The 14,255-nt window shown below is 40.1% G+C and overlaps 1 protein-coding gene across 6 annotated transcripts in view; it reads left to right on the top strand.

The window, feature by feature from the left end:
- The window catches only part of KRAS (KRAS proto-oncogene, GTPase), a 48,833-nt gene that overhangs the window by 5,736 nt on the left and 28,842 nt on the right, over nt 1-14,255 (top strand). Inside the window, exons 1-2 of one of the 6 annotated variants that reach the window (XM_037144830.2) lie at nt 2,534-2,714; nt 6,691-6,812. In XM_037144830.2, the coding sequence (XP_037000725.1) occupies nt 6,702-6,812 (111 nt within the window). In that variant the 5' untranslated portion in view covers nt 2,534-2,714; nt 6,691-6,701. Of the gene's footprint in view, nt 1-2,533; nt 2,715-2,999; nt 3,281-6,546; nt 6,566-6,690; nt 6,813-14,255 lie in introns of those variants that run through there. The other 5 variants (XM_037144826.2, XM_053661987.1, XM_053661988.1 and 2 more) reach the window with 5 other exon arrangements.

The raw sequence follows: 14,255 nt of genomic DNA, 5'->3' as shown, positions 1-14,255 counted from the left end.
ATGTGGCTGCCTCCCCAGAAGAGCATTAAGAGGAGATGGTAGACATACAGTTACATCTTAGAGCAAGCCTGGAACCCCAGGGTTCTTGCTTTCTGTTACCCTCCTCTCTCTTTTCCCATTGTGATCACCGGACCAGATTGTGTACTTGTCCTGGGGGAGAGCCAGGGAGACTGTTCAATGCAGCTAGCAGGCTTGAGGAAGAGAAACCCCAAGAGGCGAAGTGAGGAATTTGAGTATCTAGACGAAAGTTTCTCAGTGTACAGAGTGGTAACCACCAGTTTAAGATAATCTGATTTGATAAAAATGAAGATTTCTGGTTCACCTTAAATGAACTGAATGGTATATCTGGGTGAGGGGCCAAGGAACTTGAATTTTTGTAAGAATGTCAAGTTCTTCATGAAGCGCTGACCTTTGACACCCACTGCTCTGAGCCCTGGCTGAAGAAGGTGTTGGGGAGGCTGCTGGCTTCTGAGAAAGCCCCCAGGACTGGATGATGGAAAGACTTGCCATAGCACATGTGTACACCGCATAGAAGTTAAAGGAAGAAATCAAATGTGTGAGGTGAAGCTAGGCTGTCTGGTGCATGGAACAAGTAGTGAGGTTCAGATTTGCTTTGGGAATCATGAGCCTAGATGACAACTGAGACCCTAAGAATGGACTGGGTTTCTGCTAATGCCAGAAATTTTATAATTGGCATACAAGTGCAATACAAAGCTTTTCCTCCTCTACATTTATTTATTTAAGATTTATGGAGCACCAACTACTGAGAGAACATTGTATTAACAGCGGTTAGAGATAAATAGAGCTCATGATATACTTGAAATTGGACAAAATAAATCAGTGATTCATATTTAAGTGACTACAAAGTAACATACAAATAAGTGCAAATTCATTCACTTAATAAAAACTCATTGTGTCCATTATGTGCAGAATTTTTTTCTAGACTTTGTACAGTGTGGTTTATCAGAAGGTAAGGTTTTGTAAGAAGGTGATAACAGATTATGGAAAATTTAAGGCACTCAGTCTAAGTAAGGATTTAGAGTCACTGAGTTCCGGAGGGTACCCGACGTCATTCAACATTCCACAAATATTTATTGAATACCTATTGTATTGTAGGCACTAGAAATACAGCAGTAAGTATTATTAACATCCCTGACTGTCATGGAGCTTATATTTCGGTGGGAGAAACAAGAAAACAAATAAGTTATATAGTATATTAGAAGGTGATAATTGCTCTGGAAATAAAGGAGGAAGAGAGAGAGTTGGGGAGATGGGAGCAGGGAGAGATCCTACATCACAGATAACCTTTTGGAAGAACTCATTAGAACACATTTGAACAAAGATTTATAAGTTGGTGTCAGAGGAAGCTTTGGGGATTTATAGTTAATGTGTGTTTCACTTCCTCTCTTCTTCCTCTACTACCTGGTACCAATTACTATGAGAGGGAGACAGCAACAAGCCTTGCAGATTACAGGCCACATAAGGAGTAAGAAGAAAGGGTAACAGTCGGTGTAAAGCCTAGATGAACAAAGTAGTTGGGATTTAAAACAGTGCTTTATTCTTGTTTTATGATGTGGACCATTTACCTTTCTAGGCAGTTTAACCAAAGAGATTCTGGCTACGCTAGCAGGTTCAATTGTCACGTTGTTCATTCAACGTGTTAACTCCCCGAATGTTAACTGATTAATCTCAATCTTCTAATTAATGTTTGAATGATTCTCCTCAGGTCCAAAGTATCAAGGGTATATCTACTTCAAAGTAATTTGCCTTCTGATTGAGCTGTCAAGGGTAATAGGTATTATCCGAGGTCCCTGTTTAGAGTGACCTGTGATGGCTTCACAATATCCACAGAAACAACAAAAACCCCAACAGACTCCTGACACCTACCCGCCCGGCCCCCGCGTAAGATTAGTGATAAAAAGGATTTGCCAGGTTCCTTTGGGCCTGGGGCTCTGTTCCCAGCGCCAGCGTTAAGGCTGGTTATCTATTATCCAGCCCAGATCGGAAAGCCCAGGGCAGGGGGCCCTCCGCCGGGCCTCTCCCTCCCACGTTTGGTAACCGCTTGTTTATTTACACGCACTGAATGACACTAAATGTGAACAAGTGCAGGCAAATGCCGAGACATGGCAGGATTTTCGCAGCTCCTCCGCGCAGACCCGATAGGGGCGCGGCAGGCTCGCTCAGGGTGTCTCTCTAGTGTGCGATTAGACAACCACTTGCCTGCAGGGTTCGACTCAGCGGCGAGACCTGGGGGCGGACGGTCGCGTGGGCTCAGCAGTGGGTCCTAGCCTAGCCCAGGTGCCGCCCCGAACCTCAGCACCCCCGGCTGGACCCCCCACCCACAGCTGCCACGGTCAACTGCTTCCTTCGCCGGCCCAGCCCCCGCCCCGCCTCCCGGCTCACAGCCTTCCCTCTTCCCACACCGCCCTCAGCCGCTCCCTCCCCGCACGCCCGTCTGCGGAGGAGTCGAGCGCCGAGCGCGTCGATAGCTCTGCCCTCCGCGGCTTTCAGGCCCCGAACTCATCGGTGTAATCGGAACTCGATTTCCCTAGGCGGTGGCCGCGGCGGCGGAGGCACAGCGGCGCGGCGGCGGCGGCGGCTGCTCGGCCAGTACTCCCGGCCCCCGCCATTTCAGACCCGGAGCGAGCGCGGTGCGGGCACTGAAGGCGGCGGCGGGGGCCAGAGGCTCTGCGGCTCCCAGGTGCGGGGGAGAGGTACAGAGCGGACCACTCTTCCTGGGCCCCTGCCCTGGACCCGACCCTCCGCGCCCGCGACGGGCGGGGCGGCGGCGAGTGAATGAATTAGGGGTCCCCTGAGGGGCGGGGAGGGGGCGCGGGCGCGGAGCCCGGGAGGGCGGGTGGGCGGTCGCTGTGGAGGGGTCCGCGGCGGAGGCGCGGGGACGCGGCGACGCCGGGAATGTGGAATAGGCTGTGCGGGGCTGAGGAGGGTGAGGCTAGAGGCGGTCGCCGTTTGTGCTGCTTCCTGGACGGGGAACCCCTTCCTTCCTCCTCCCGAGAGCCACGACTGGAGGCGGCCAGGGACAAACTCGCGGGCCGGGCGGCCGCCCCTTGGGGCGGCGGGGTGCGGTGGAGGTGACTCCCGGGCCACTCCAGTCTCCCCTCCCCCTCGTCGTCCGTCCTTCTCCCTCTCCCCCGTCGCTCCCGCACCTCTTCCTCCCTTCCCTGCACTCAGCTGGCCGCGGTGACTGCCTGCTCTGCTGCATCTAGCATCTCTAGGACGGAGGGATAAACTTCTCCCTCGAGCGCAGACCGGCCGGAGAGTGAGTGGTCCTTCTCAGTGTGTCAGGGGATATATGAGTAAGGGGAGAGGTCACATTTTGAAAGACCACAGGAAAGTGCTTCGAGACCACTCTGTTGAGGTTATTGTGTTTGGGGGGGAAAATGCATCTGCAGCCCAGTTCCTGACTGCTTCCCCTCCCCCATGCATGGGCTGTGACATTGCTGTGGCCACAAAGGAGGTGGTAGAGATGTTGGTGGAAGAACAGGTGGCCAACACCCTACAATGTAAAGTCTGTGACTTAGTGAAAAGGAAAAAGTTAATCCCAGAAGGTCTGTTTTGCTTTGTCAAGTTGAATGAAACAGACGCAGAAAATCCGCAGAGCAGAAGCAGGGTTTTTTTTCCCTTGCTAGTTGAGTGTAGACAGTAATAGCCAGAATCAGCCTCGAAGTTTAATTTTCCTGTTGTCTTTATCTCTTTTATGTTACCCTCATCCTTAAAATTTGACCTCCATCCCAAGAGTTACTACAGCCCTCTTAAACAGCATACAATTTTAAAACTGATTACAACAGGGTTAATTGTAGAAATCTTCCAGCCAACTGCTTAAAATACTCTTAGGCATGTGCATGCTGAATGTAGCTGAAGTCCTAAGCTAACCTTCTTAAATCTTTTTTTTTAAGGTTTTATTTATTTTTAGAGAGAGGGGGAGGGAGGGAGAAAGAGAGGGAAACATCAACGTGTTGTTGCCTCTCGAGTGCCCCCCACTGGGGACTGGACCACAGCCTAGGCTTGTGTCCTGACTGGGAATCCAACTGGTGAACATTTGGTTCACAGGCAGGCACTCAGTTCACTGAGCCACACCAGCTGGGCCCCAGCCTTCATAATTCTTGATATCCATCAGAACAAGGTGTTAACAACAGAAAGGTATTTTCTAATTTTTACACCACATACATGTTATATTTGTAATGTAAAAGTCATTTAAAAAGAAATTGGAATTGGAAAAAGTCTGTTCATGATAATCATCTCAGAATCAACCATATGTGACGTATCACTCTTAGGTCCAAAATGCTGACTGAGACCTAGACATCAAATGTGGTTGATATCAGTACTTCTTGCTTTGAAACTGTAGCCATACTAGAGGCATACTTGGTTTTAAGAGATGGTAGATGACATGATAATTCAGTTTTATGACAAATAAAAATGATCTTTATTCTGCTTAACAAGACGTTGGGTCCTGGCCCCATTTCTACCCCTTGCTAGTTTTTTAGCTTTGGGTAAGGGGACTACTTCTGGCATGTGATCTCTAGTAAGACTCCTTGGGAACCCAGTCCTCTCTAGTGGACTTACATATCCTGTGATTTTTATAATCAAATTTAAGGATTTCTTTTCTCTTATTTTTCTAGAAACAACCACTCATAAACAAGTAGACTGGAAGGTGTGTTCCTCTCAGAGTTCACACGTGTATATAAAACTAAGCTCTAATCCAATATATGTCCACCATATCTAGGCTAGCACACTTTTGGTATGTAAGGATCCCTTTATACTCTTCGAAGTTATTGAAGATCCCAACATGGGGTATGCCAGTATTTACAATCATAGAAAACAAAAACTGAGAATTTAAAGCATTTATTAACTCACTTCAAAATAGAAATAAGACCATTACTTGGTAACATAAGTACACTTTTAATGAACAACAACTATTTTTCAAAACAAAACCAAAAATCAGAAGGGTGTTATTGTTTAACACTTGCAAATCTTCTTAATTGTATGACTTAATAGAAGACACCTGGATCCTTATGTCTGCTTCCGTGTTCCATATATTGTGATCACACATCTGGAAAATTCTACCCTTGGGAAAGAACAAGAGTGGAAAGGGTAATCAACACTGGAGTGTTTTTATGAAAACAGTTTTTAACCTCTGGGACCCTCTTCCCCACAAAGCCTTAGGAACCTTAATGGGTTCCTGGACTGCATTTGGAGAGCTACTGATCCAGGCTATCCAAATTATCTTGTAGGGTTTAGTGGGCAGGGATGCATTGTGGTGTGATCTGTTTCATTTGCTATGGCCAGTATTTGGAATAAGTAAGATACATGTTTGTAGTGGCTCCCAAGGTGGCCTTAGACAAAAACAAGTAAGCTAGGTGACACTGAGAAGGCCTGGGAGCTGTAATATAACAGTCTGTGATAACAGCAGTTAACGTAGCCCGTCTGCTCTTTGTGAGAGGGCTCAGGAATGGGGGAAGGAGTTGGATAGTGTGTTATCATTTGGAAAACCGCATTTTATTTTTTTGTGCCTATTTGGATACTTCTTGGTCTTCAGTGAGTACATGCTGCATGTATAAAGTGCTTGTATCTGCACATTCATTAACTTGGGACTACTTATAAATTGTGCATTTACTGCCATTCTTTCCACAGTTTCTTATTTATAATAGCATCATGTAGTTATTGAGGAAGAGGGGATAAGAATAAATTCGATTTATTTCAAAAAGTTTGAAACGACTAAAGAATATTTCTGTCTTGTACTGTTAATCTTATAAGTTGTATTTACTGCAGTTGTTAGGAGATGATGTGCAAGATGCAAAGAGTAAAAGTTACATGGATTACTGAGAGATATTCACTTATATCTCTTTAAAATTTTCTCATTAAAAGCAGTGCTTATATTTGAAGTTTATATAATTATATTTTCAGCACTAATATAGAATTAGCTATTGTGATTGATGATCAAATCAACTGTACTGAATATTTCAAAATTCTTAAAGTTCTCTCAGTTTTTATACCATTATTTTCCCCAACAGATATTTACACATTAAAATGTTGATCAGATATTGTCCTTACCTGCTTTGGGTCTCAATTTTTATTTCCTCATTACACAGTGCAACTTAATTTGACAATTCTTCCATATCTTCCCCCCCAGTTCCCATCTGATTCTTGCTAACTCTTCAGGAGAACTAACTATGATGATGCTTTTTAAAAGTTTTCTGTAGCTCTTGGCTTCAACAGAGACATACAGCAATACCCACTTGTAGCTCTTAAGGGGCCATAGCCAGCTAGCAGAGATAGCTGTCAACAGTTTTGTGGGTGTGTCCACAGGGTATAGTGCTAGACACTTGTACTGAGTAAAATCATGGCATGTTCCTTTGAGAGTCATTAAATGCTACAGAACAGTAGGCTGGCTGTTCAGAATGAACAACCTGAATATAAGATAAAAGAACTTTGTACTCTGGATGTATTTTTCTGAAATGTTGATGGGGGCCTTTGTAAATTTAGTGCATTTCATTACAGTGCACATCTTTAGTCAACTGAAGTTTTTGCCATGGACTTTTCTGAGGTATTTTGAAATTTTCCATAATGTGAATTTGTGTTAAAATGTATTGATAGAGTATTTGGATTATACTAGCCTCATGTGTGATACATGTTCTAATTTGGTCACATTTTCATTATTTTTATTATAAGGCCTGCTGAAAATGACTGAATATAAACTTGTGGTAGTGGGAGCTGGTGGCGTAGGCAAGAGTGCCTTGACGATACAGCTAATTCAGAATCACTTTGTGGATGAATATGATCCTACAATAGAGGTAAATCTTGTTTTAATATTATGCATCTTGATTTGTGCAGGTCCATCTTTGGGGAACCAAGAAAGTTTTCTTTGATCATTCTTTTGTGACTACTCATTATGAGACAGTTATTTGAAAATAATTTTATTAAGTTATCAGAAATGTACTTAGGCTCCAAGGCTTTGCTCTGAGGTTACACGTAACTGTAACTAACTATGGACAGCCCTCCTTTCAGGAGAATCTCAGGATTCGTTAACATTCATTCTGTGTTGGTATGTGTGCATTTTGATTAGAAGTCTATTTCAGAGTTTTTGGAGAGGTTGAAGATATGAATTTATATCTTATCTGTACCACTACTAATTTTTTTAAAATGTGGCTATTTTCATGGGGTTTATTGTGATATTTTGCTTTTCTTCTTTTCATATTGAAGCAGTAGAGAACCTATACCTACCTGATATATTTTAAAAATTCATTGTTTGCATATTTATCTATATGTATCTAAACCTATATATAGATAGTATATATCTATAGTGTGTGTGTATGTGTGTATATGTGTGTGTGTGTATATATATATATATGTACCACTTCTAATCCTTAGCTTCGTTTTGCAGCCCTTTTTAAATTTACTCAAAGAAATATTAGAATTATTTTTATTACAGATCTATTAATGAATAATTTTCAGGCTTTTATTTTAATGAAGAAATTACCAAAGTAAAGACCAATAGCAAAATGATAGCTAGAATAAAGGCCTGAAAGAGACCTTGAGAGGTCAGGTAGTATCAAGCAGATAAGGATTAACTTAATCCTAAAGAGCTATAGAAGGGGATGGCATGACTGTGCTTATTAACTCATTTCCAAAATTAACTGTATTTTGTGCATAATCTGAATCTACATGTTAACTTTAACATTAGTGGAGATGGAAATAAGTGTACTGCCTCATCTTTGAAATAGACTTGTATAGTTGTTTATTTCTTAGACTTCTTAGGTTAAATAATCCTGACCCCTTAGCTTTTATTCTAGATCTGATATACCAGTTTTTTAAAACAGCTCTGAAAAATTTCCCAGAACTTTCTCTGAGTTTCAAGCAGTGTAATGCCTTGAAGAAGCACTTTCTGACTTCACTGAGTTAGATTCTGAGGCCATTGGTGGCCTTAGGAAGGTGTTTATGCAGTTTATAATTTTGCAGATTGATTAGGTAAGTTTTATAAGGAAATGTCAAATGTTTTTGGTACTGGAGGGAAAAAATGGAGAAATAATGCTTATTTGCAAAGATTTGATTTAAACATGGAAGCAATTTTCATTTGGTTGCCAAGTTTAAGAATTTGCATTAGTAAAGGGGAAGAGTCTAACTGAAGTGGACCACCTATAAAATAGTCTCTATTTTCTCTTGACAAATCAGTTCATGCTGTATGATGGTTATGTTTTATTTTCTTCTTGTCTGCAAGGAGGATTAAATAGTTAACTCCTTTCTAAAGCCAAGGCTACTTGGCATACTTCACCATTTAAATCAGAAGTGAAAGGAAGTTTTAAATAGAATTCAGGTTAAGCACTGAAGTGTTCCTGGGATTTTGGAAGATGGTTTTAGCAGAAGTACCCACCATCTCTGAAAATCTGAGGAATTTCGTTACACTGTTTCCTATGAGATCATGAATATTTTATGTATGATAATGCGATAAAATGGGTTAGGAAACCTTTTGGTCACAATTGTTAAAGCGCAATATACACTTCAGAGAACTAAAGCTAAAAGTTAATCCTTGTTTTGGGGGGTAGGTAGAAAATGTTTATAAACTCAAGTCCATGACTCTGATGATGATTTCTGCCATACCAGACTTGACTCTGAGAACATTGATTACTTATGAACTTTGAAACTGACATTCCCTCACTAGTTCAGCCACCAGGGAAAAGGTATGCAGAGATTGTCTCTGAGGCAACTGGCCCGTTAAATTCTTGGTGTGTAGTTCAGCTACAAGAAAGACAATATAGTTCGTTAGTTTATTTTAATAAATAGTTAAGCAAAAATGCTGACTTGATGCTTTTGTAAAAAGTTAAAAAGGAGGATGGGTTATCACTACTGTTAGGTTTTGATTAGTGAATAATGTAGGTCAGAGAGAAAATGAGACATGGACTTTGCACATTTGGAATTCTCATCAGTTTTTCTGTGTTAAATGGAAAGAAACTGAGAAAAAATTTTAGTCTGGTACTACCATATTTTCTAGTGGTTTAGAATTTGCAAAGATTTATATACTATGAAATAGATAAAGAAGGTGGTCATTGCTTCTTTCATTTGATAGATAAAAATGGTCTCTGAAAGGTGGTAACTTTCCTAAGGATACTTGGCTAGTGAGTGGTAGCATTTTAAGTTTTCTGAGAACTGAGTTAAATGGAATTTCCGCGGTATCCATGTACACCTTTTTAAAAATGAAAAATTTTTTCTTCAAGCAAAGAAATATGTAGTATTGGAGGCTGATTCAAATTTATCAGTGTACCAACGTTTGATCTTACATACATCTAATGGCATGTTAATGGATAAGATAGGATATAGAATTAGGTAGGTATGGCATTTGTAGAGCATGCTTGTTTTTGAGGCTATGCACGTGATAACCACCTTCTCTCTATTCTGAAAGATTTTACCCTTATCTTTTATGGAGTCTATCGGAGTGTTCCAGAGATCATGAAATCCTCATTAGTGGTACAGGATTATTAAAAACTCCAAGCAGTCCCCCAAACATACCAGGCTAGAAATAATATGTTCTTATTATTAGAGATCCTTCGCTATTATGAAAACATGTTCTCTGAAGGAAAATTTAATGAAGAAAAATTTGGTTTTAAAAAATACAAGTAGTTATAGACATAGAAATCAGAATGATCAGTTAATCATTTAGCAGATACATATTGTATCTACTGGATATAACATACTAGTAAAAATAGATGTAGAAAGAAGTATTTTTTTCCGGGCTCTAATTCGCTGACATCTGCATGCTTTTGTTAATGTGACACTTACAATTCAGTACAAGTTTTATACCCTTCTCAGTGAGGAAGAATTGATTTATAATTAGATTGATTTGTCATCTTTAGTGCTCTGAGCTGTAAACACCAAGGTTTATCAGTGTGTCTATTTTTTATTTTTTAATGTTAATTATGTAATTTATTTTTCTTGCTAAATAAGGTATTTAGATTAAAGAGAGAAATTTTGTAATATTAAGCAGTATTTAAGAGTGGTGTTAAAAAAGCATGTAGACTTGAAAGCTGTTATTTTTCTGGCTTTCTGTAGTTATCAGTGAGTTGGTGAGTGACTTTGCCTTTAGGGGACATTTTACAATATCTGGTGATATTTTTGTTGTCATAACTTGAGGCACTCCTGGCACCTGTGGGGAGTAGTGCACAGGTTAGCCCCACAGCAAGTAATTTCCTGGCCCAAAATGTCAGTAGTGCTGAGGTCGAGACCCTAAGGTATGCAACATGTGGCTTTAAACATCCTTAAATTGTTAAACGCCAAGTACCTAAATGAGATTTATGTTAGATTTTTTAACATAATATAGACTTAAGCTTTACCTCTTCAGTAATACATGAAATATGTTAAAACATTCTCTTTTTAAAATAAGATAACATATAGCAGTTTTGTAAATGAACTTCTCTCCAAGGTTGTAGCCAGCTCTTCCCCCCTTTCAAATGAGTGCCCTCTACTGGTCAGCTTGTTTGCTTTTATAAGAAATAACAATGCAGTACCTACTAAGTATGAATATTTTTCCTATTTAAATTGTAGGTATAATAATTTTATAAATATATACAATTTAATTAAAAGTTTCATTTTATTTAATTATTTTCTTTAAATCTAAAGTATCATTTTATTTTCTGCTAATATTAAGATTACTGTATGGGCAAGTTAAGCCTAACTAAATATGTAAGTGAATTTTTTAATTAAGAAAAGCAATGCAGCCCAGTAAGAAAAAATAGGGGAGGTTATTTTGTTTGAGGGAGTGAAGGGGCACAGTGGCTCTGAAATTCATTACAAGTACACAGGAGGATCAATGCTTAGTGATGTGTTAATGGGGTGTTAGAATAAGGCCTATTCAGAAGTGGCAAATTGCAACAGTTCACATTTTTGTAGATTTTTATAGGTGTAGAATAGTTGTGAGCACCTGAGTTTTAGAATAAACTAACACAAAATTCAGGTGCTTTATTTAGGTCAATTTAATAATAAGTATTTACTTAATAATAACTATTTAGGCCTGAATCTAAAAAATTATTGGACATGTTTTATTCTCAGCTTGAATTTTTATAAATATAAAGCTTTAAAAATATACAAATGAAAGCTGATAATGGAAATAAGTGAAAGAAAAAAGCATTATGCTTTGGTATTTCTTAAGATTCTGCTTTTAACAATGCAATGAATTTCTTAACTCCACAAATATTATTCAGTGTCCACTTTATACCATACAGCCTTCCTAGGGGGTGGAAGGGACACACTGAGAGGCAAAAGGGACCAAGTCATTGCCTTCATGGGGCTCATTAGTCTCTTAAGATGTATTCTGAAGAGCAGTGTTTCTAGACAGGGACCCTAATTCTGTATAACTTAACTAGAGGCCTGGTGCTTTAGGAGGGCAGGAGATTTCTTGCATTTCTTAGCCGTAGTATTTATCACAGTGCCTGGGTTTATGGAACAGTTGCATTATTGTGATCTTAAATTCATAGGCATGGGTAGTAAAAATAAAATATTTGAGAGGATTAAGTAGGGACATAGTGCTTACCTTGTATAATTTTTCAACTTTTTATTTTGAAAACTTTTCAAATCTGTGGAAAAGTAGTAACAAGTAATACAGTGAATACCCTTTATTCTTAAATGAGACATACTTCTTTGTATATGTGTTTATGGCTGTTTTCAACTGCAGTGTGAGTTAAGTAGTTTTCACCAGAGACTAATTACTATCTGGTCTTTTACAGAAACTTTACCGACCCTATTCTAACAGTAAGAGCATTTCCTTGTATAACCACAGTGCAGTGGTGAAATTTAGGAAATTTGGCATTGATACAAAAAATTACCTCATGTATAGTCTGTGATCAAATTTTGTCAGTTTTTAAAAAATATATTTTATTGATTATGTCATTACAGTTGTCCCATTTCTCCCCACCCTGCACACCCCTCCCCCACCTTCCCCCCTTTTAGTTCATGTCCATGTGTCACAAGTTCTTTAGATTCTACATTTCCCATACTATTATTGCCCTTTCCCCTACTTTCTACCTACCGTCTATGCTACTTAGTCTCTGTACCTTCTCCCCCCTTCTCTTCCTCCCACTCCCCTGTTAACCCTCCATGTGATCTCCATTTCTATGGTTCCATTCCTGATCTAGCTGTCTGCTTAGTTTGTTTTTGTTTTAGGTGTGGTTGTTAATAAGTGTGAGTTTGCTGTCCTTTCACTGTTCATCTTTTTTATCTTCTTTTTCTTAGATAAGTACCTTTAACATTTCCTAGAATAAGGAAATGATGAACAGTGGTGCTGATGAACTTCTTGAACTTGACCTTATCTGAGAAGCACTTTATCTGCCCTTCCATTCTAAATGAAAGCTTTGCTGAATAGATCAATCTTGGATGTAGGTCTTTGGATTTCATGACTTGGAATACTTCTTTCCAGCCCCTTCTTGCCTGTAAGGTCTCTTGAGAAATCAGCTGACAGTGTGATGGGAACTCCTTTGTAGGTGACAGTCCCCTTATCTCTTGCTGCTTCTAGGATTCTCTCTTTCATTTTAATCTTGAGTAACATAATTATGATGTGCCTTGGTGTGTTCCTTCTTGGGTCCACCTTCTTTGGGACTCTCTGAGCTTCCTGGACTTCCTGGAAGTCTCTTTCCTTTGCCAGATTGGGGAAGTTCTCCTTTATTATTTGTTCAAATAAGCTTTCCACTTGTTGGTCTTCCTTTTCCCCTTCTGGTACCCTTATTCGGATGTTGGAATGTTTAAAGATGTCCTGGAGGTTCCTAAGCCTTTCATGTTTTTGAATTCTTGTTTCTTCATTCTTTTCTGTTTGGTTGTCTTTCTTCCTTCTGGTTCAGTCCATTGATTTGAGTCCCAGTTTTCTTCCTATCACTGTTGGTTCCCTGTGCATTTTCCTTCATTTCACTTAGTGTAGCCTTCAGTTTTTCATCTAATTTGCAACCAAAATCAACCAGTTCTGTGAGCATCCTGATCACCAGTGTTTTGAACTGTGCATCTGATAGGTTGGCTATCTCTTTGTCACTTAGAAGTATTGACTCTGGAGCTTTGAGCTGTTCTTCTGCAAGAGCCATAACGTTTTGGTCTGTTTGCACCTGTTATGTATGAGGGGCTGGTCAACCCAGTTGCTGGGTTATGACTGGGAGTGGGGTAGGAAAGGGAGAAATGGCTTTTTTTAAATTCTCTCTCGGATTTTGGTCCTGTCTGCTGCATCCCACAAGCAAATTGGGCCTTTCTGGTGCTGGTTCCTGGGTGGGTGGGCTTGGGTACATTCTAGGATCCTGTGGGTCTCTCCAGCAAACTCTCCTGTGAGGCTGGGAGCCTCTTCTGGCACCTCAACCCCCAAAAGTTTTTTCAGTCAGTGCTTTTAAACTTTAATTCCTGTCACTGGGGCCCTGGGTTGTACAGTGTGTCTCACTGTTTTTTTGTCTGATTTATCTGTGTGCAAATGTGTGTCTGCGGTCATCCAGCCGCCTTGCAAGCCTCACTGGGTCTGCTCATTTCATCCCCGCACCCACCTTGGTCCACTAACCACCACCTTTTCCTGCCAGGACCCCTCTCCACCAGCAGCCTACTCCACCCCTCTTACTGATCTTCAGTTTTCTGTGTGTTTTGGTTGTGTTTTTGTTTCTAAATCTTTGTGGTCCTTAAATTTGGTTGTGCGAGGAGGTACAGTGTTTTCACCTATGCTTCCATCTTGGCCAGAAGTCTCAAATTTTGTCAGTTTTCAAAATGTTCGTTTCTTTTTCTTTTTCTTTTTTTTTAGCAATTTCTTCTTTTCCCTCCTGATCCAGGATCAAAAAATAAGTTGTCATGTCTCAAAGTCTCTTTTAACATACAACAGTTTTTATTAGGTTTTTTTAGTCATTCATGACAGTGGTACTTTTTAAAGAATTCAGACCAGTTTTGTCTGATTGTTTCCTCATGATCATACTCCATTTAAACAGTTTTGGCTGGAATACTGCCGCAGTGGTGGTGTGTCCTCTGTGCAGCACGCCAGTAAGCGCAGGTTTGTCCCATTATTGGTGGTCTTACCATTGGTTGTTAGGTTAAGGAGACGTGTGTATTCTCTCTGTAAAGCTGTCTTATCTCCCTTTTATAATTAATATGTACTCTATAGGGAGATATTTTGAGAATATAAATTTCCTGTTCAACATATTTGTACCCAGTGGGGTGCGGCATCCACTGATCATTCTCACCAGAATAAATTACTTCTGTAGTGATTACAAAATGGTAGTTAAATCTTCTAACTCTGT

This window comes from Artibeus jamaicensis, unplaced genomic scaffold, assembly GCF_021234435.1.
Source record: "Artibeus jamaicensis isolate MK-2021 breed Jamaican fruit bat unplaced genomic scaffold, CSHL_Jam_final contig_233, whole genome shotgun sequence".
Lineage (NCBI taxonomy): Eukaryota > Metazoa > Chordata > Mammalia > Chiroptera > Phyllostomidae > Artibeus > Artibeus jamaicensis.
This window is presented reverse-complemented; position numbering and strand designations above follow the sequence as displayed.